The following is a 20029-nucleotide window of genomic DNA, read 5'->3' as shown; positions in this document are numbered from 1 at the left end:
ATTACTGCCTTGCAAATATTGCCATGGTATATTGTCCACTATAACCTCAGCTCAGGAATTTATGTCTACAACTGTCTCTAGCTAGATCATTCAACCTCCCTTCCCACATATATAGGTAAAGGGACCCCTGAACATTAGGTCCAGTCGTGACCGACTCTGGGGTTGCGGCGCTCATCTCGCTTTATTGGCCGAGGGAGCCGGCGTACAGCTTCCAGGCCATGTGGCCAGCATGATTAAGCATGATTTCTGGCGAAATCAGAGCAGTGCACAGAAACGCCGTTTACCTTCCTGCCGGAGCAGTACCTATTTATCTACTTGCACTTTGACATGCTTTTGAACTGCTAGGTTGGCAGGAGCAGGGACCGAGCAACAGGTGCTCACTCCATCGCGGGGATTCGAACCGCCGACCTTCTGACCGGCAAGTCCTAGGCTCTGTGGTTTAACTCACAGCGCTATACGCGTCCCTTCTCCCACATATATACCACCTCCCTAAATTCTCTCATTCCTATTTGCCTGGGAAGTATTAGAAATACCAGAGCCCTATCCTTTATTTCATCTGGTCAATGCCTAATTAGCCAACACTCACAAAGCAAGGTAAACTAGTTAAATACTTCCATGGAAGCTGCTGTCCAGCAAATACACAGAAAACAGGAAGACCATCGGATAAAAGGGCTGCTAGGACCACAGAATAGGAGGCTGGCCATTTGCTTGCCAACCTCAGCTGTTCAATCAAAAGAGCAGCATGAGGCAAGATACTACAGTTGCAGGGTAGCCTACAGGTAGATAAAACCGGCCCCCCATTTATTCTTGGCAGCCTATGCACATTTCCAGTAAATGACTTGTATAAGCTTGGCCAAAGCAAACACAAGGACCTCAGGAATTTTACATTTTGTGTTGGTTCCAAGTGTGCAAATAGGAATTTGCTGCTGGCTTTAATTGCAAACTTACTTACAAACCCTTTGGAGCACTCCTGCGCTCAATTCCTAGCACAAGCAGGAGATAGATTCTTCCGTACCAGGTCTCAGTAAAACAATTCAGTGCTTATTCAATTATCCCAAAGCAGAAAATGCTGTCTGACTCACAGGTGATTGCAAGACAGCTCTCAAAAAGGTTCCCACAGCCATTTTAATGGATGGCAGAGGACCGGTAATCCACACTAATTGGATCATGGTTCAGTCCCCTAGCTCAAATTAACTGTCCTTTCAGGAAAAAGAACTTCAGGCTGCTTTAACAGTAATGGAGCTAGATAGAAAATCTACCGTGCTACGAATTGCCACCTAGCAGTTAAATTTGCAAAAGCTGATGGGGTAGAGAGAACTAGAGTAGTGAAGTGGGAAAGTAAAAGCTCGACTTTTTAGTGAGAAGGGGGCAAGAGCTATTCCATATCTACACAGTTTGGGAAGGATTGAAATCACATAGTGCTCCAAATGATCAAACCAGTGAAAATGATAGGTTGAAAGCTCAACTAGATATGACTGTGGCAGGTGTGTCATGCTTGATATGGCATTCTCCTTAATCATGTACAGGCCATGGGACTATTTGAAAAGCAAAAGAAGCATGTGCATGAGAGGAGCTGGAAATCCTCTTTCCCCGCTAGACCGTGGCTTACCCTGTCTGTAGCCAATCTTTCTTCTCCACCACTACCCCTCCCAAAAAGTGCTTTCACGCAGCCAAGATCACTTCCAATGTCAGAGAAAAGCAGTCGCATAGAGAAGCCACAATAGGCTGAGTGAATGGTGTAGGAGCATTCTGCAGTCCTTACCCACGTATGCCTTTCGGGGTGAAAATCAGACACATTCTTTAGGCAAAACTGGGGGGGGGGATTCTTTGGTTAAATACATTGAACTGCTACCATCACATCTAGTCTGACCCCTGGTAAGGCCTGATTTTTTCACTGTGGGTTATGATGATTTTAAGTATACATAACTACAGAATGATGTCAGAATTGGTCAGAATCTCAGGATGAGCACATTAATATAATATTTACTAAATGTTAAATGTTATAAGGAAAGTTGAAAAACACAGCTTCCATCATAGCACCATCATATAAAAACCTATGGTATGTGCACACATTTAGTAATGTGTGTGCAGTTCTGGGAACCTCAATACAAAGCCCTACAGCTGTCAAAAGAAACAACATGAATAAAATGATCATGGGGAGCCCACCTACCTTACAAAGAAAGTGTCAATCATTTGGGGATTTTAGATTTGTGTGAGTGGGAAGTGTTGAGGTGGGACAAGACTGGCACGTAAGGTTATGAGAAGTACTGGGTAAGGAATTTTGAAAAGTTGCCCACTCTAAACAAACAAGAGTTCACAGCTCTTCATTGGAAAGGATATATAGCTGGTTTTAAGATAAATAAAAGTAATCAAAAGAATGCATAATTAAAATATGAAACCTACTGCCAGGGGATACCGTGATGGCCAACAACATAAATGGCTTTCTAAAGAGAAATACAAATGTTAGCCAAAGCAGCAACTCTCATGACTAATAACAATACAGGATGCAAAAGATTAAACATGATGGATTTGATCACCATGCCCTGCTTTTATGTTTCCCAAAGGGCTCCCACTCTGTCTAAGGGGCACAATACCCCTTTGCTTTGGCCCAGCACGCCAGTTATACTCAAAAGAGGCTGATGACTTCCATGGGTTGAGCCATTAGGTCCAATTTGATTTTAATTAGCCCCTTATCATTTTAATACTGCTCCTGAATTCCCAGAGAGCCACTTGCCGAGCAACATCCCTGCCAAGGAAACAGCCATTGGCAATCCATCCAAGGCCAGCTGAAGTCCACCTCTATTCCTTCTGTACACACACTCACATGGATACATGTCTCCATACTGGTTGATATAAGATGATCCAATAGAGGAGAGGGGGGGAAGGAAGCTGCCTGTAAGCTTCTTTTGCCTTTAAGGAAAAGCAAAGCACAGAAGCTCTCACATTGCTTTAAAGAGTGCCAGCAGTTATCCATCGGGACCAGACGCTGTCCCAAGTGTTAATGTTGGCGAGGTTCAAGGATGCTGTTATTGCTGATGGAATCTCAGGCACTGCCAGGTTTCATCTCTATTGACTGCTTGCCTACATTAGCCACATCCCATCAGCACGCAATGGCCCTTTAAATACAATTAGTGCAGCAGCTGCTAATGGAAGGTACTACAGTTAAGCCCCTTGGCCCAAAGCATTAAGATGCAGCTCCTGTACAAAACTCTACATAAAGATCACTGGTGAAGGTTGCGCAAATATACATAGGTCTTTCCCTGCTGTTGCAGAAGAAATGGTTTGATTTGCTTTGACATACACCTCCATGCTGGAAGATGCTTTTCATTTGTCCAGGCTGTTGCAGGGTGGGGTGTCACACAAGAACAAGTCTTGTCCAAATTCACTTGATTTTTATTAAATCAGTTAGCCACGATAAACAAAAATGCAAAGAGAACCTTAAAAAAGAAAAACCAAAAGACATCAACTGAATCTGACCAGGGAAGCAACACAGTGCCCCCATCTTCCAGCTGTATGCCACATACCACTGATCCAGCCATCTAACAGGACACAGTGCATCTATGGCAACATGAAGGCAGAAAAGGGGCAGGGGTGATGGGCTTTCTCTGTCCTCTTTTAGCACAATCCATTCTCTCTGGACTGGACAACTGGCCCTGACTACAACCTGCAATACTGGGAGGGGGAACAACTGAAGCATTGTAGTGGTGCCAGCTCTCCATCCATCCTGCCTGGAACAACATCCTCTTGGCCTCACCTCCACAAATAGAACCACCACAACACCTGTAAAAAGGGTGGGGAATCGGGGTGTTTGTGTGGGTGTTTCTTGCTAATCTGAACCAGATGCAGATTCTGCTGAGGTGGGTGGGGTGCTGGCGATCTCCTCCTCATCAGAATCCTAGAAAAGAAAGAGGCACAGGTATTGTTAAGAGAAGGGAAAGATTCAAGATTAGCTGCATGCCTTAGAGTCTAAGCCAACAGAATCAGCGCTGCAAAGCGGAGCTGCTGGGTACCACTGGGACCAGATCAATTAAGCTTCAGCTGAACAGCCAACTGCAGTAAAAGCATACAATAAATGGAGCACACAGGATGTTTAAGCTGCATGAAGATGGGGAAATCTAGAAAAGCCTGCAATGTGCTTTTATTTACTATGCTAGAAACATAGGAGTGTGTACAATGTAACGGGAATGAATATGGTTCAGCAAATAGCAGTAAAAGGACAGGAAAACATGGAGAAACCAGGGAAAAATAGAAATCATATGATATATTATTAAAGCCAATATTTTTCTCCAGCTTGAGCACTTATACATAACCGGCTTGGTATTCTTAAAAATAGTAAATTTCTAGTTTTCATGGTTGCAGAGCATAGTAAAGCAAACACTTAGAAACCAAGGGGGCTTTAAGCAGGTCTTTGATGTGGTGTGCCTTTTACCAACACCAGACATCTGTGTTCTTCCAATGGCTCTCCACCTATCTTCCCTGCCTCAATATCTTTCCTGATGTCCTTTCCTCCTGACACTGTCCTATAAGACTACAGACCGTGAAAAATGTTCTTAGCTCTGAAATACAAATTCCATAAATACTTATTCGGCAAATTAAAACACATGAAGCAATGCAATGTCTCAAGCGTGGAGACTAATGAAAGTAGGGAGATTATGGATTGCCATGTTCACGGTTAGAGGCACTCTTCCATTACTAGTGGCCACAAAAGGACCATCCTGTAACTTGTGGTGAAAACATCATGGGGGGGGGGGAATGGTTGCTCTTCTGTAGCAAGAACTGGCAGCAGGATTCTGACCTGAATGGAGCATGTTTTCCTTCTCCTCCTCTCTAGCTCACTGGCAGTGGCACTGCATTGCCACCACAGAGTGCATTGCCACTCACCTCCTTCTTGTCCTCGCCTGAGGAGCTATCATCACTGGAGACAAACTCCTTGCTCTTGAAACTCTCTCCAAGTTGTTTGGAAGGGCTCTTGCTCACAGACGATTTTGCAGATGCGGGTGCCTTCTTCTCTGGCTTGCCTTTCCCTGGCTTCTCTGGCTTTTTCGTCTTCTTGGATTTTTCCCTGTTCATGTGAAGAAAGAGATAGTGTGCTGTAATGGCAGAATTGGCAGAATCCCTTTGGGGCAACAGAAGCACTATGGAGAAATGAGGATGGGAGTCTGTGTTCTTGTTTGTGGGGGAGGGGCGCAGCTACTCACTTCTTGGAGCTGTCCGACTTCCCTCCTTCAGTGTAGTCCTTCATTGCCTTCTCGTAGTCCTTCTTGGCATCTTCAGCTTTGCGATCCCATTCCTTCATCCAAAAAGAGTATGTTTTACTCACTACTCATGTAACCCACAAAAAGAACAACTCATGCACCATTTCTGCTAACACCAGGAGCATGTGTATCCCGTGCAATAGAAACTGAAATCCAAAAACTCAAGGAATGCAGAGTCCTGAGGTTTTATTTTAAGCCCATTGTTCTTTTCCTTATGCCTGTGGGTCAAGGCCAAAATAGATTCAACTGAGGTTCAAAAACCCAGAACTGGATTTAGTGACCAAGTGGAAATGCATAATCATCAGGATAAAACAGGATTTGACTGTCTCAGGACATTATGGAATTCCTGCTGGATCAGACCAAGAGTCAATTTGGTTTAGCAACCATTTCTCACAGCAGGAATTTCCTAATGTCCCAGGGTTTGAGGCAGGAATCCTTTTCAATCCTAGCCTGACATGACAGGGATTGAACCTCTGACCTTCTACGTGGAAAACATGTGGCCCGCCACTGAACTACCACCCTTCCAAGACACTTCAGAGAAACCTCCAGAAAGCAACAGCCCTCTCCCACTGTTTGCGCCCCCCCCCCCCAGCAACTGGCATTCAGATGAACAAATCATAAACAACTCCCAAAAGTTACTGGCACACTTCCGTATCCATAAAATGTTATTATCAACTCATCACCCACCTCTTTCTTCTCTTTGGACATTCCTTTCCAGAGTTCTCCGGCCTTCTTGGACACATCAGTGACACTCATGCCAGGACTATCTGCCCTGATCTTGTCACGGTTAGCATTGAGCCAGAGCATGTAAGCAGACAAAGGTCTCTTTGGGGCATTGGGGTCTTTCCCTTTCTTACCCTGTGGGAAAAGGGAGGGTGAGAAGAGAGAAAAATCACAACACTTCACCTCCAGGTAAAGGGAAGCCCTGCCTATTCCAAAGATTCCGGAAAAATCCCTTCCTGTCGACCAAAGCCACCTGCATAAAGACCTCTAACTTGACTTCTGACTGTAGACAACTGCCCTTCCAGAAATCTGCAGCTCGGCAAAATTGCAACACACAGTTTTTGCTCCAAATCTTCTTCTACTGCCCCCTTTCCCCCTTATATTCCCAAGACTGGTTTTCATATTCACTGCACCACTAATAAGCATGGACCAACTTGGCCCCCAGCGCCATCCCTCAATTTCAAAGCCCATCCCACCGCAGCTCTCCCCTACGCGAGCAGATTCACAGGGAAAAGGCCTGTTAACCTCTCTATGCAAGGAGAGATTTCGGCAATGCACTCTCCTTAGGTACCCTCAATAGCTTTACTTAAGTTGATTAATGTTTGAATGTGTTCAAGCGTTTTATTGTTTCATTTTATTTTTAATGTGTTCAAGCGTTTTAAAACAGTTCTTGTTCCGGTCTCAGCTAACACAGGCACAAGTTAACACTGTGTTTGGGCACTCCTGAGATCAAGGAGCAGGTTCCCCTCTGTTTGGATTCTCTTTTGAATCAAGATGACAGAGTGCACCTTTCAAAACTGCACTGATTTGTTTGGTTTCTTAGGAACTCCCAAATAATGCCCAGTGCAAGGCTGCTGATTTGTAACTGTGCACTTGTTTGCTTTCTCACAGGCACTTCCAGCTCTGACAGGAAGCACTCAAAGAAAGCCAGGAAGAGAGCGGCCTTGAATTCAACAATCTCCACATCCTGGTTGCTCTCACCTCAGATGGCTTCTTGCGAGGCTTGCGTTCTTTGACAATTTTGGCTTTTTTGGCAGGTTTCTTCTTCTCGTCACTGTCTCCTTCGTTACTAGACGAGCTGGCTGAGGCATTACTGTCAAACCTGTCACAAGGAAAAGACACCCACAGAAAGAGGTGGGTTCACAGCTTCCTAAACCCACAAATAAATCCCAGTCACTTTTAAAATGAGGGCACACACTCAAGCTTGAGCAACAATATCCTCATCCTAACTTTTTTTTGTGCTTAACTCTCATGGGTCAGTTACACTACATCAGTGTGGTGTAGTGGATAGAGTGCAGGACTAGAAATAGGGTTCAAATCCCCACTCAGCCTAGCCTACCTAACAGGATTGCTGTGGGGATTAAATAAGGAGGGGGAGAACCATATTAAACACCATCTCCAGCTCTTTACAGAAAAACTGGGAAATAAATGCAGTAAACAAATTAATAAGTCCCAAGAATGACTTGTATGCCGCAGGATCATTAAAATCAATAACAAATATCATAAACAGATAGGTCTATGTAGCCCGATTAGAATAAACAACTTATAAAGTTTACAAACACTGAAAGCCCTATCATGACTGCTAAAAATTGTTAGACATACAATATACGACTTCAATAAGCCACTGCATAGAGTTGTCAGAAACTATTCTAGAAAGAGCACACAAAGCAGCAGCTATCAACTGACTGTTAATCATTGCATGCAAACATAAAAAACAATTGCCTTTTATATTCTTCATCTGTCTAACCTGCCCCAATGTTCATACTTCAAAGACCAACCAGACAAGCCTTTTAAGTAAGCTGATGTTCTTAAAGCATTTGAAATAGAATGGGTCCATTGTCATGACTGCCCACCCTGCAAGATGCTGTCTAGCAGCTTAAGTGAAAGCATGCCCAGATTACTAGCTCCCAACGTTTTCTTGAATATTCAACCCTGTATACAATTTTAGACTGATGAAAGGGCAGCATATTTCTCAGACGAAGATAAAAAGCACAAGACTGTCAAAGTGAGTCGCAAAGTATTGCCTTAAATTTAGGACTCAGATTTCCCCATTCATTTTGATAACCAGTGGTTGCACCCAGTAAGGCTGCTATACGAGTGGAACAGGCCTCCACTAATGCAGTGGGACTTCCCCTCCTCCTTGCAGCTCTGACTGCACACCGTCACAATTGCTCAAGAGGCTTTGGAGACCATCCTGAGCAGATCTGGGTGGGCTGACGGGAGACAGAGAAAAGGAAGCGCGCCACCCCTGCAAAAGTGGAAACCTGCTCATGTGGCAAGAACTACAACCCCCATTTCCTACTCCCCAAATGGATCCTCACAACATTATAACAAGATGTTCTTCTTCCCATGTCACCCTACTATTGTCATCACTCCAATACAGGTGATCCAACTTTCTTCTGTTGGAATTCTCCTAATCATGTGATTTGCCTGCCTCCATACGGTCATATTGAAGACCCACAGAGACCTGGTCACAGTTCCAGATGTTATTGCATCCTTCAGTGATACACTGGTCCCTTCCAAGCACACAGCTTCCCCCAGTATTTATTAAAATATTAATATCATGCCTTTTGATTCCTAACAGAGCCTGCAATGCAGCATTCAACAACACTATCTCCAGCAGGCCGAAGCATTTTACTTACTCTTCTGCCACATCCTCTTCCTCCTCCATAGGATTGAATGATTCATCTGGAAAAAGAAAATCTCTGTTTTTAAACCACACTGATGAGAACGAAATGTAAGGCATGAAAAGGCAAAAAGGAATGGATTTGGCCACAAACCAAAGACAGAATAGGCCAATCTCTATCTCCAGGCTGCAGAAAAGCTATTTATTCATTTACTTATTTCATAACATTTAAATAGCTAACAAAAGAAATGCATAAAATAAGCCTTTTTGCAGACATTGTATCAATTATGCTATTGAATCCAAAAGTTGCAATGCTCATATTACTGAAATGAAAAAACTAAGCAATTATGCTAAAGTGTCTGGATTCAAAATCAGCAAATCCAAATCAGAAATAACATAAATGGACATTTCTCCATCTGACCAATCAATCATTCAAAAACAGATAGGTTTTTAAATCTGCTATAAGGAAGTAAAATATTTGGGAGCCTAGGTAACAAAAAACCTGTCAGCTCTAAAGAAAGCAAACTTTACACCATTACTTTTACAAGTACGATGGGATCTTAGATCTTGAGAAAACTTACATTTAGCATGCTCAGGACACATAACCATCTTTACAGCAGCTATCCTTCTGAAATTTTTGTTTCTCTTTCAAGTGCTGATAATTATGAATACACCCAAACAATTTAAAATTTGGCAGTGCTCAATGAACAAGTTCATACACGAAGGGGAAAAGTGCAACTAGGCTCCAGAACTATGTATGGAAGTGTTCAAAGCAGCAGATTTGGAATCCCACACTTCCAAACTTCTAACAAAGCCTTTCAACTAAAACATTTGATGCCATTGATGAACAGTCAAAAGAGCAAACCATGGGCATATGTAGAAATAAGCTTGACATACAACAAAACAAGTGAAATGTCTCCTGCACTAACAGTATTTGGCTTATGATCCCACCCACTCAAAATTACCCTAATGTTGATCTCTTAGCCTTTCTATTGACAGCTACCTGTATGGAGATAGTCAGATGCCGGAAAACTGGTGTTGGGCTTAACAAGTATAGTCCATAGCATTGGCTTAGATATTGACATGTCAAGTCGAAGCGGCAAAAGGCAGACACTATCTACATTCCTTTTATATGTATGGCAAATGCTTCTTGAAAACATAAATTGTTGAGACCGTGGCAGAAATCCACCAAACATTCATGGGGAAATGTGGCATGATCTTTTAGCGTAATCAAACACAACTTTATTATATAACATGACAAAAGTTTGAAATATGATCAGTACAAGTTATTTGTTGTTTACTGTTTTCTCAAAATGTATCTTCTGTGCCATGAAAAATAAATATAAACATATTTTTAAAAAGTTATATACTGTTCAATTATTAAAAAAACAAAACCCAAAAGAAATTTTCAAAAAATGGCTTACCCGTCTCCTCCCCAGAGTCTTCACTGCTGTCATTTGCATGCTCCTCACGAATTTTGCCCTCCTCCTTCATACGCTCCAAGTAAGCATCATGTGAGTCCTCATCCGAACCAGCATAATCATCATAGGGCACACTCTTCATGCCCTAGAAACATAAACAAAGCATTCCATGGAAGCTTCCCAACTCCAGTATTTGAGCAGACAGTCTCTCTCAACACTTTCCACACCCAAAACATGCAGAGATTCTAAAACCACAACTCCCAGCATGCTTTTGAGCACACATACTGTATAGAAAAGGCTTCTGCTTTAAACACACACACACACACACACACACACACACACACACAGCAGATTCCTCAAGAACTGAATGCATGCTGTCTCCTGGGTCTGCTAGAACACACCTTCTCTCCTCAGAAGGAGGGAAGAACCATGCTAGTAAGGTGGATTAGGTGGAAGCCACTTCTTGAGCAGAGCAGGCTGCTGCCCCTTGCCTGTGGTTCATGCAAGGTTATACTATGGTGATTAGGAATGTTCACCACAGCCATGCAGAGGAGACCTGAACCAAGAGGAGGAGGAAGAGGAGGGGACAATCGCACAGACCTTTTTCTTCTACAAGGAGAGAACAGAAATTGAGAAGGGAGAAAGCTCCAGAGAGACAGAGAACCCCCACCCTTCCCCAGTAGATCAGGACCAGGACCAGACAGTAGTTGCCTTTCCCTGTCCTCTCTCTTGCCCACCCTCTTGTAACAGGTACCTCCTTCAGTCCTCGGTTCTTGATGTTCAACTTCTTGGTATTCACAAAGTCAAATAGTTTGCCATATTCCTCTCTGCAAGGAAGAGAAGCCATAGATGCAATCATCTCGCACAAGACTAATACTCACTTGCCTGTGACAAAACTTCACAGAACAGCAGTGAATCAGTTGCTGCCAGGGAAAATAGATCCTATATTGTGAGGGCACAGAGGGGAACTGGAGAACGAAATATTGTGTTTTTAGGACCTACCTTTGTTTTATGGCTTTAAATTGGTTTGAATGTTGTTTTTAATGCTGTAACCTGCCCTGGGACCTTAAGAGTGAAAGGCAGGTAACAAATTCATAAATAATAATATATGCATGATGCAGCTATTAAAATGAAAACACCTGAAAATTATAGGTCACACATATGCAAGCAGCAGAAAGAACTGTCTTTCAGAATGGGAAGGGCTCAAGGGCAGTGGCAATTCTGCCCCTTTCCGCCACAATGGAAAATATTATACAGCTAAAGAAGTGGCTGAGATCAAAAGCTGGTGAGCACACTTGTGTCTCTATGGTTCTGCTATGATCCATTCACTCACCTCTCTATGCTGCTGAAAGTGTATTGCATTCCCTGCTTGGTTTCTATTTCAAAGTCGAAGGAGCGTGTGGTTGTGGTCCCACGGGCAAAGTTCACAAAAGAAATCTCGTCAAAGCGAACATGAACGGGTGGCTTGTGCACGTAGATGAAGCCACGTTCTAAAGGGTACAGGAGGCCCGAACTAGCCTTATAGGAACAAGTGATGCACTGTGCCCCAGAATGCCTGTAAAAGGGAAATAAGAGCCATGCTCAATTTTGTCCATACATTTCTCATTCATGCCCAGGTCAAACAATGACAGCCAATGAATGGTTCACGGTTCCTCTAACCCAGCATGGCGGCATTTCTCACCCCTGGAAGTTGCCAGGCACGGTGATCTTCCGGTTGACAAGAGCTTTCATGACACGACTGACCATCTCATACAGGGAGCCAGACATATTCTTGGTGAGCCGACCCTCAAAGCGCTTCTCTACCTCATCCCTGTTACAAAGAGAGAGAGGGAGAGACAGAATAGAAGTTAAGAAAGTGCAGACTCAAGTGGCTGTTGAAAGATGTTTTAAATACCAAGTGTGCATGCTTATGTATGTACAGTCGACTCACAACTTATGCACATTTAACTTGAGGGATCACAGCTTTATGCTGAAAAAGCACAGTCAGCAATTCCACCTGCCATTGCATTCACTCTGGGAGAGCATTCTGAGGTCCAGGGACAGTCTGCAGTAAATGCTGCACTGTGCCTTTTATAGTTTCTACCTTCCCTGGACATAGCTCCCACATAAGCGGATAGTCGCCTGTGTGTGGGTGTGCACGGGCATATATGCACACATGGGGGTGGGGTTGAGAAAGGTAGTAATAGGGAGCAGGTAGAGACTAGAATCAGCAGTCTTAAAGTTAGAATGTTGCGCTGGAATCCCGTTCAGAAATTCCAAGGTCTCCTTGTGCAAGCCAGTCTCGTTCTCTTTCTCTCCCTCTCCATACAAACACACAGAACAAGTTTGACAGAAATGGAAATGCAAGAGACTCCAAAGATTACTACAACACCAATTAATTGCAGCAGTCTGTGCAACTGGGACAAAAAAAGCACTTGGGCATGACGGGTAGAGTCAAGCTTAGAAAGCATCTAGGGGAATCAGACACAGATACACTGTAAGGAATACAATACTGTGAATGGTACGCACTCATTCATGTTGAGGGTCAAGGAGATGTCCTCATCCTTTGAGAAGAGTAGGATAAGAAAGTGGTAACGTGTTTGGCCTTGCTTTATAGGAGGATCTAAGCTGATCTGGAAGGAAGCAGAGATAATCTTCACCTTCAGCAGGAGCCCTGAGCCAAAAGCACCATTCCCATGCAGCCTAACCCCCACACACCACGCTGATATCACATGCATCTCCCTTTCATAGAGACAACCTACCCATCACAAAGCCCTTTCCCCTTGATTTAAGACAGCAACAGAAATCCAAATTTAATCCTAGACAGCAGCAGTCTCTACAGACTCAACTAGGAGAATAAAAATTTGCACTTCTTTTCAGGAATCTTCAGGTTCAGACTGCTGCATCAAACTGAGTATATTTCTCACACACACCCTTTCAGAAATGTTAAGATACATTATAGTCTTTTTTATTAAAAAACAACAACACCACAACCATGCAGAATGTCACTATGTAGCCTTCTCCAAAATAGCCTTCTCCAAACCTCCCCAGGCTGTATATGCAGTTGCTCTGCTCACAATAACATGTCAGACATTGGCAATGCCATGCCAGACTGGACATGCAAGCTCTGACTTCCTTCTGCCTTAAAGGCCAATGGCCTTCTCTTTTTTGTACTTTTATTTGTTTATTAAAGATTTTGTTGATTTACAAAAGTGTGTGCACTGTCTCTCTATCGTATTTTTTCCCCCATGTAACATTTTTACAAATCAGTTTCATTTGTTGAGACATTAAGGCCGATGGCCTTCTAAGCAACAAATAACTTGGCCGGATGTGCAGTCTGGCATAGCAGGTAGCACAAGACCACCTTGCTGCTTTCTAAGAAAAAATTATGTGCTTTATCTCCATCTGATAGGAAGAGATTATTATGTGCAAGTTAGCTATGCAACGCTGAGGGACTAGCTCTTGCATCTCTATCCACACCTGCTGCAGTTAGAAGGAACGAGAGAGCCCTAAGGCCCGACACCTTAACACAGTGCTGAAACAACATGCCAGCTCCCCTTATGCCCGGAACGCTTGCAGGGAGGGAACCAAGGCAGAGCAGAATAGGAAGGATACATAACAATCCCTGAAATTTTATGAGAGACACCGACTGTGTACTGAGTAGAAAGACACCTGGATTCTTCTCCCCAGAGTGCAACATAAGACTGATAATTTGCTTTGTTTCTGGTTTTTTAATTAGTAACAAGAACTTATTTATTTTTATTTCATAAAAGGTATGCATCATTGATTGCAAAATACCTCCAAGTGATTTACAAAAAGATAAAACAAGAAAATCAAGAAAAAAATCACAACCATATTTTTTAAAAACTTGAAATACTAACTTTCAAAGCACCAGGATAGGTTTGTGTAAGCAAGAATGTTTTTAGCAGGCGCCCAAAAAAGAAGGTGCCTATTTGATCTCAATAGGCATGAAGTTCAGAAGCGCAGGTGCTGCCACACTAAACAATCAAGTTCTTACAAATCTGGAACAGGTATTATGTGGCCCCCGCAGTAGTGCCAATTCCACCGATCAAAGCAGTTGAGTGGGTGCATGTGGGAGTAAAGAAATCTCTTACGTTAACTGGTCCCAAGTTTTCAAGGGATGAAAGGCCCTGGCCTCTCTCATAAAGCACAAAGGGGAGAAGGAAGAGAACCTATGAATGGAGCCTACTGCATGAAGTAACCATCATTCTTACTCCTGACAGGCAACCCCTTCCCCCCAATTCCACTGCTGCTCACCACAAAGAACATCTGGCGTTGGTCTTTATGGGGCAGCAGAAAAAGCCGCAGAACGGTGGTGTAGGGGATCTTGTAGTCAAATGTCTTGCCATGGAGGTGCAGGAAGGTAGGGTAGATGCGGATGTCATATCGACCACGAGGTGTCAAGCACTGCAGCTCTCGGAAGATGCAGATGGCATCTCCGGTGGCCTGGATGACGTCTGCCTTGGATAATACATTCTGGGCAAATGCCTGCAGTAAAGAGTGGAATGAAGTTTTTATCAACTAATGCTCTCTCTCCCACCCCAACATCATCTCTACTCAGTTCTCACTCACCTCCACGGGATCCACGCCATCCTCCTGAGTGGGTGGCACGTAGAAGCGCACCTCCATAAGCGACACTTCAGTGTCGTCATTCTGGTGGAACTCCAACGTCACTTCATTCTTGCCAGTTGTACACTGGGAGACATTACTGAGTGGGATCTCAAAAACTGGCTGCTCACCAATGTCAAAAGAGAGAAGCTGCCCTGCAAAAGACCAACAAGGTATCTTCCAAGAGAAAATAATAATACATTCTCAGTCACTCTCCAACCCAAAGTAAAACAAAAACAACCTTCTCCATTCTTTTCTCTTAGCTCTGTCTTCGAGACACAGTGTGCCAATTTCCCTTGGGGTCGGGGTACCACCCACCACACCCAAACATACCTCCAAACTTCACTGTCCCCCAGTTCCACCCCTTCACACACAAGTCTTTTTCAGCAAGGTCTAAGTGAAAGTGTGTCTTGAAGAAATCTGAGAGTTTGTCAAATTCCTATGGAAGGAAAATGCATAATCAGGGAACAGTCAGTTAATGCACTAGTAAGGCAGCGGTATACAGAGTAGCCATTTGCTGTGAATAGCTTTCTGCACCTTGGAAATTAAAATAAGCTACATATCACAGGCCAGAGCAAAATTATGTCAATACTAACAAGTATTTTTTATATAAGCTAAGAGTTAAGAATTGCATGCTACAAGAGATGCATGAAACTAGAAATCCCATTGTAGAACCGACATCTCCTTTATAACAGCCTGCAACTAAGGCAACACATAACCATAAGGCTAGAGGGAAAAGGCACTTTTACAAGACCAAACTGGATATGCAAACTGGTGGAATTTCAGGCAAAAATAAACACCCAATGGCAGATGCTGCACAATATCAACCTGTCTTGATCCATAATCCAAAAAACCGCTCACCCCACCAAGTCCTGAAGACCTGCTGAGGGCTGTACTGTATCATGCTCAGAAGCAAACTCATTCCAAAAAGAATCTTACCGTCTCTCTGAACCCATCGTATTTGTAGACGTGACCGTTCTTTGTCAGGAGTTTGAGACCATGTCCCAGTGCTACTCGTCGCCAGATGCCCTCTGCCAACTCTGATGCCTGAATATTATCCACTTTTCCTGTTTTACTGTTCTTGAAAATCACACCTTGACGGTTCAGTCGCAGGCGGCCATCATTCTGACCCACAAGAGACAGAAGGTTAGCAGGTGCTTTAGCTCCGTGGCCTCTCAAAAGCTTGATAGGCTCTTCTCCTGAAACAACTCCATTTATTCCTCAAACTGCCACCAAATCCCCTTTTAAAATACTATTTAGAACAAGTTGGACAAGACATATGATGTGGTGTTTATGGCAACTATCCAACAACTACAATAATTCCTTCCACTATAATTGTTTTCTCCCCAGACATTTGGAATGGGACTCAAACCACTCAGTAAAGCAGCAGTGGGGAACCTCCAACCCACAGACCTAATTAGGTTACCAGACCTCCCCATTTTGCCTGCAAGCCACACCCACCTGCCTTACACCTGATGTGCTATATGCTATCAGGGATAGAGAAGGTCAAAATGTGGCTGGTCCAAAAGTGGGGTTGCAGTGTGCTTTCTAAGCACTTTGCTAAGTGATTTGCCTTGGCCCACAGTCAATTTCTAACCATATAGGGAAACACCAGTGACTTGATGTTGCTGTGATGTCAAGTGACTGACAGGTGGGTATTCCCCCCCCCCATCTGTCAAACTTTGCTTTGGCAGCGAGAGGAATATGGAGCCAACCTAGTGGCCAGATCTAGTTTTCTGCTTCTACAGTAAAGTGTCCAGACATCTGTTTTCTTAAAAAAGACAATGTTTACAGCACAAACCTAACCATATTTGCTAAGAAGTAAAGCCCTATTTATTTAAGTAGGTGTTACTTCCTTAGAAGTCAGCCTCAGAACCTTGCTTCATATTCAGTTTTAAATTAAGCAAATATTTGTGGCTAGGAATCACATTTATATAGATCTATAGACTCTAGCTCACAAAATCTTACACCATAATATATTTGTTAGTCTTTCAGTTTGCCACAAGAGTCTTTGTTGTTTTGCATCCAGAAATAATCCCAAGTGATATACTACCAGCCTGCCAAGTAATCCCCCCAGTGGCATTAACAATGCTGAATAATAAAAAGGCTCTACGTTTCATACCCAGCTGAAGTCTCAAGATGCATCTTAGTGAGTAAAGAATTTGCCACCCAAAAAAGTTATTTCTCCACAATCCTCAGGAATCCAAAGAAAAATGTGAGCTTCATCACTCTTGAAACATTTGTTCACCGTCCTAAATAATATTCTCATAGGCCCTACTGCCATTAAGTTTAAAGTATTAACCTCACCGAACCCTTAAGGGACAGAGCAATATTATTTCTTACTCCCCTTTAAAACATGGCATACCAGAACACCACAGATCATACAACAAACTTGTGGCAAAGCACTAGGTTTCTAAAGTGACAAGGTGGCATCCCATCCAACAGGTCAAGCTTCCTCCAAACATACTGCTTGTTCCTCACATAGCACCATATGTTACTTTCCTCCTTTCAGGCTACCACCACCACCCCATTAACTCACCATCGATCCCTTCACTTCCTGGTATATTTCATTGAATTCCAGTGTATCCGCCATGTTGACAGCACCTCCACCCCCCTCACCCCACTATGGCAGGGGTTGAGGCCACACCAGCAAAACGTGCCGAGCTGTTCTTGGGGGAAAGTTTTGCAAACGGAACCAAGCAGGGATAAGACAAGACGCCTTAGTCCTTCCTGGAACGTGGGATCTTCTCCATCTAGTTCTAACAGAAGCAAAGGGAACACGAAGACACAGGGGACTAGAAAACACTTGGGGGGAGGCGAAACCTGGGGAGAAAGCAGAAAATGTTTTGTTTATACATGGGAGGCGGGAAGAAGACGACGACTTCTAGCAAGCTGCCTTGCTATTCACCCAACTCGGCTAAAAACCACCCCTGTCTCACAATGCCTACTAAGAAGGACACACACCAAACCCCGCACCCAGGAGCCCCCGACCCACAAGATGCTCAGTGCCGCCAAAGCGCAACACGCACGGTGTCTATTTGCGGGAGCCAAAACTCGCCTCCTTACGGAGCAGCAACAGCGCACACCAGCCGCCTACTCCTGCTGCTGCTGCTGCTGCTACTACTACCGCAGTTTCCCATACCAACCGCGTTTAAACCGAAGACAATTGCCCCCCGCCCTCGCACGCCCGGCTTTGAATTCCCCCCCCCTCACCAGACGCACTTTCCCGCCTGCGCAACACGAGTCACATCCTCTCCCCTCCTCTCTAGAAAGCTCACCTCACTTCCTCCTTCCGGGGCCGTTGGCTTTCGGTCCCACAGTCGTTTAGTGCTCTCTTGCCTCTTCGGTTTGAAAAAGAAAGAAAATGGAAGAAGGCGGCGCGACTCTCTACGGAGGCCGTGGGACGCCGCTCTATCGCGCAGCGCCTCTATGGTGGGACGTCTCGGAAGAACGTGCAGGAAACGCGCTCCGTTGCAGACCGGAAGTGCTCACGGGGGAATCTTGTTTGAGGAGACGTTTGCCTTTTCAGCCTGGAGTAGTGGGGTTTTTTTTGTTAGCATGGAGAGAGGGCCGGTCTTTCCTCCCTCCCACCCCGTCTCTATGGGCTTCCCATCCTGGGAGCGAGGCGCGGCTCCCGTGAGGGGCGGCAGTGTGACTTTCTTGATTGGTTAACGCGGGAATAGGATGGGACTCTGGAACGGGGATATGGGGCTGCCTGTTCAGTATTGCTTTTGCCTTCTCTTGATTCCTTAATCCAAGTCGTTTATAAAGGCATTGAACAGCAGGGCCAGGACAGAACCCTGTGGCACCTCCCCTTTTCCCAAGATGATGAGGAACCATTAGTGGCCACTCAGGGTTCAGTCAGTCAACCAGCTACATACCCACCTAACAGTTACCTCGTCCAGCCCACATTTTACCAGATTCTCCACAAAAATTTGGGGGGGCGGGGGCGACTTTGTTAAATGCCTCACTGAAATCAGGGTACGCTACATCCACAGCCTTCCCTGATCCACCATGCTTGTAACTATCCAAAAAGAAATGAGATTGCATGATTTGTTTTTGAGAAACCCATGCTGGGTGTCAGTATTCACAGCATCCTTTTATAAGTGCTCACAGACTGTTAAATTATCTGTTCTAGGAGTTTTCCTGGTACAGTCATACCTCGTGTTACGTTTGCTTCATGATACGTTTTTTCAGGTTGTGTCCCGCAGATGCGCAAAATGATGTCATGCACATAAGCTGCAAATTGCAACCCATGCATGTGCAGAGCGCCGCTGTGAGTTGCGTTCTGCTCATGTTGCAAACGGGGCTCCGGAACGGATCCCGTTCGCAACCAGGGGTATCACTGTACAGTATTGACTTCAAGCTGACCTGGGTCTTCTTTTTTCCATTTTCTGAAGATGGGGACAACATTTCCCTGCCTCCAGTCTGCGGGAACCTCACCTGTTCTCCAAGAATTCCCAAACATAGACCCAGGCTCTGAGATTACATCTACAAGCTCTTTTAGTACCCTTGGGTGCAGCTCATCGGGCCCTGGAGATTTGAATTCGTTTAAAGTAGCTAGGTGTTCCCTTACCTCCTGTTTTCCTGTCTTGGGCTGCAGCTCCTTCCTTGCATTATTTATTCTGTTAGCACCAGGTTGGGCACTGCTTTCCTTTTTGGGTGAAGACAGAGGCAAAGTAGGCATCTCTCTCTGATCCCAGTAAGAGTTATTTGCTTCAAAAATTCTTGCTGTTCCAAAGTTCACAGCAAGTCCTGAGTCCAGCAGCTTCTAAAGTCCTTTCAGCTCTTCACAAAGTGTTCCACTTCCTTACACAATTCTACACAATTCTAATCAGTCTCTGCTGCTTAGGTCTCCCACACTTTTCTGGCTGAACACTATAGCTTTTGCTCTTTATCCACACGGGAGCTACCTACAAATTCCTCCCAGCAACAAAGATAAGACGGTCGCCAAACACTTGCATTGTGGGGAATAACTCAGCATTTCCAACTCATGTGCAATTAACCTATTGAACACTTTCTTTAACATATAAATCACTTTTTCTTTACCTGTCTAGCTGAGTCCCATCACTCAGATGAAAGGGTGTGTCACATGGGGCTATACCCCTTTGGCCACAGTGGGCCAAGGACATTTTGCTGCTAGAGACAAAGCAAAATCCTGTCCCTCATCCACAGCCCACCCTCTGCTGCGCGCCTGCCACACCACTCACACATGCCACTGTCCAGGGGTGGGGGGAGTAAAAGGACAAGTGTGCAAAGGAGGGGGAAGCAAGGGGCATGCTTCTTGGAGGCCAAATCTGCCACCTCTCCAAGGTGTCTAGAGCCTGCCACCCTAAGACAACTGTCTCACCTTGCCTCACTGGAGGGCCTGTCCTTTCTCTGGTCTTATATCACCC

General features: G+C 44.4%; 1 protein-coding gene across 5 annotated transcripts; it reads right to left on the bottom strand.

Moving 5' to 3' along the window:
• Nucleotides 1-3372: 3372 nt before the first annotated feature.
• On the bottom strand, nt 3373-18038 carry SSRP1 (structure specific recognition protein 1). 5 transcript variants are annotated; one of them, XM_053398554.1, is made up of 17 exons: nt 17847-18038; nt 17173-17456; nt 15573-15758; nt 14967-15072; nt 14598-14788; nt 14283-14513; nt 12534-12637; nt 11707-11835; nt 11359-11580; nt 10780-10852; nt 10029-10170; nt 8621-8666; nt 6960-7080; nt 5943-6113; nt 5199-5290; nt 4882-5062; nt 3373-3895 (listed from the first exon to the last, which is right to left on the bottom strand). In XM_053398554.1, exons 2-17 carry the CDS (start codon nt 17224-17226, stop codon nt 3827-3829), a joined length of 2118 nt encoding a protein of 705 aa, XP_053254529.1. In that variant the 5' UTR covers nt 17227-17456; nt 17847-18038; the 3' UTR covers nt 3373-3826. The 5 variants fall into 5 exon arrangements, with proteins under 5 accessions (XP_053254529.1, XP_053254540.1, XP_053254519.1 ...); XM_053398565.1 differs by having other exon boundaries at nt 17856-18038; XM_053398544.1 differs by having other exon boundaries at nt 17912-18038.
• Between the last annotated feature and the right edge of the window lie 1991 nt (nt 18039-20029).

This window comes from Podarcis raffonei, chromosome 1 (assembly GCF_027172205.1).
Source record: "Podarcis raffonei isolate rPodRaf1 chromosome 1, rPodRaf1.pri, whole genome shotgun sequence".
Lineage (NCBI taxonomy): Eukaryota > Metazoa > Chordata > Lepidosauria > Squamata > Lacertidae > Podarcis > Podarcis raffonei.
Note: the sequence above shows the minus strand (reverse complement) of the source record. Positions and strands in the feature narration are given on the sequence as shown.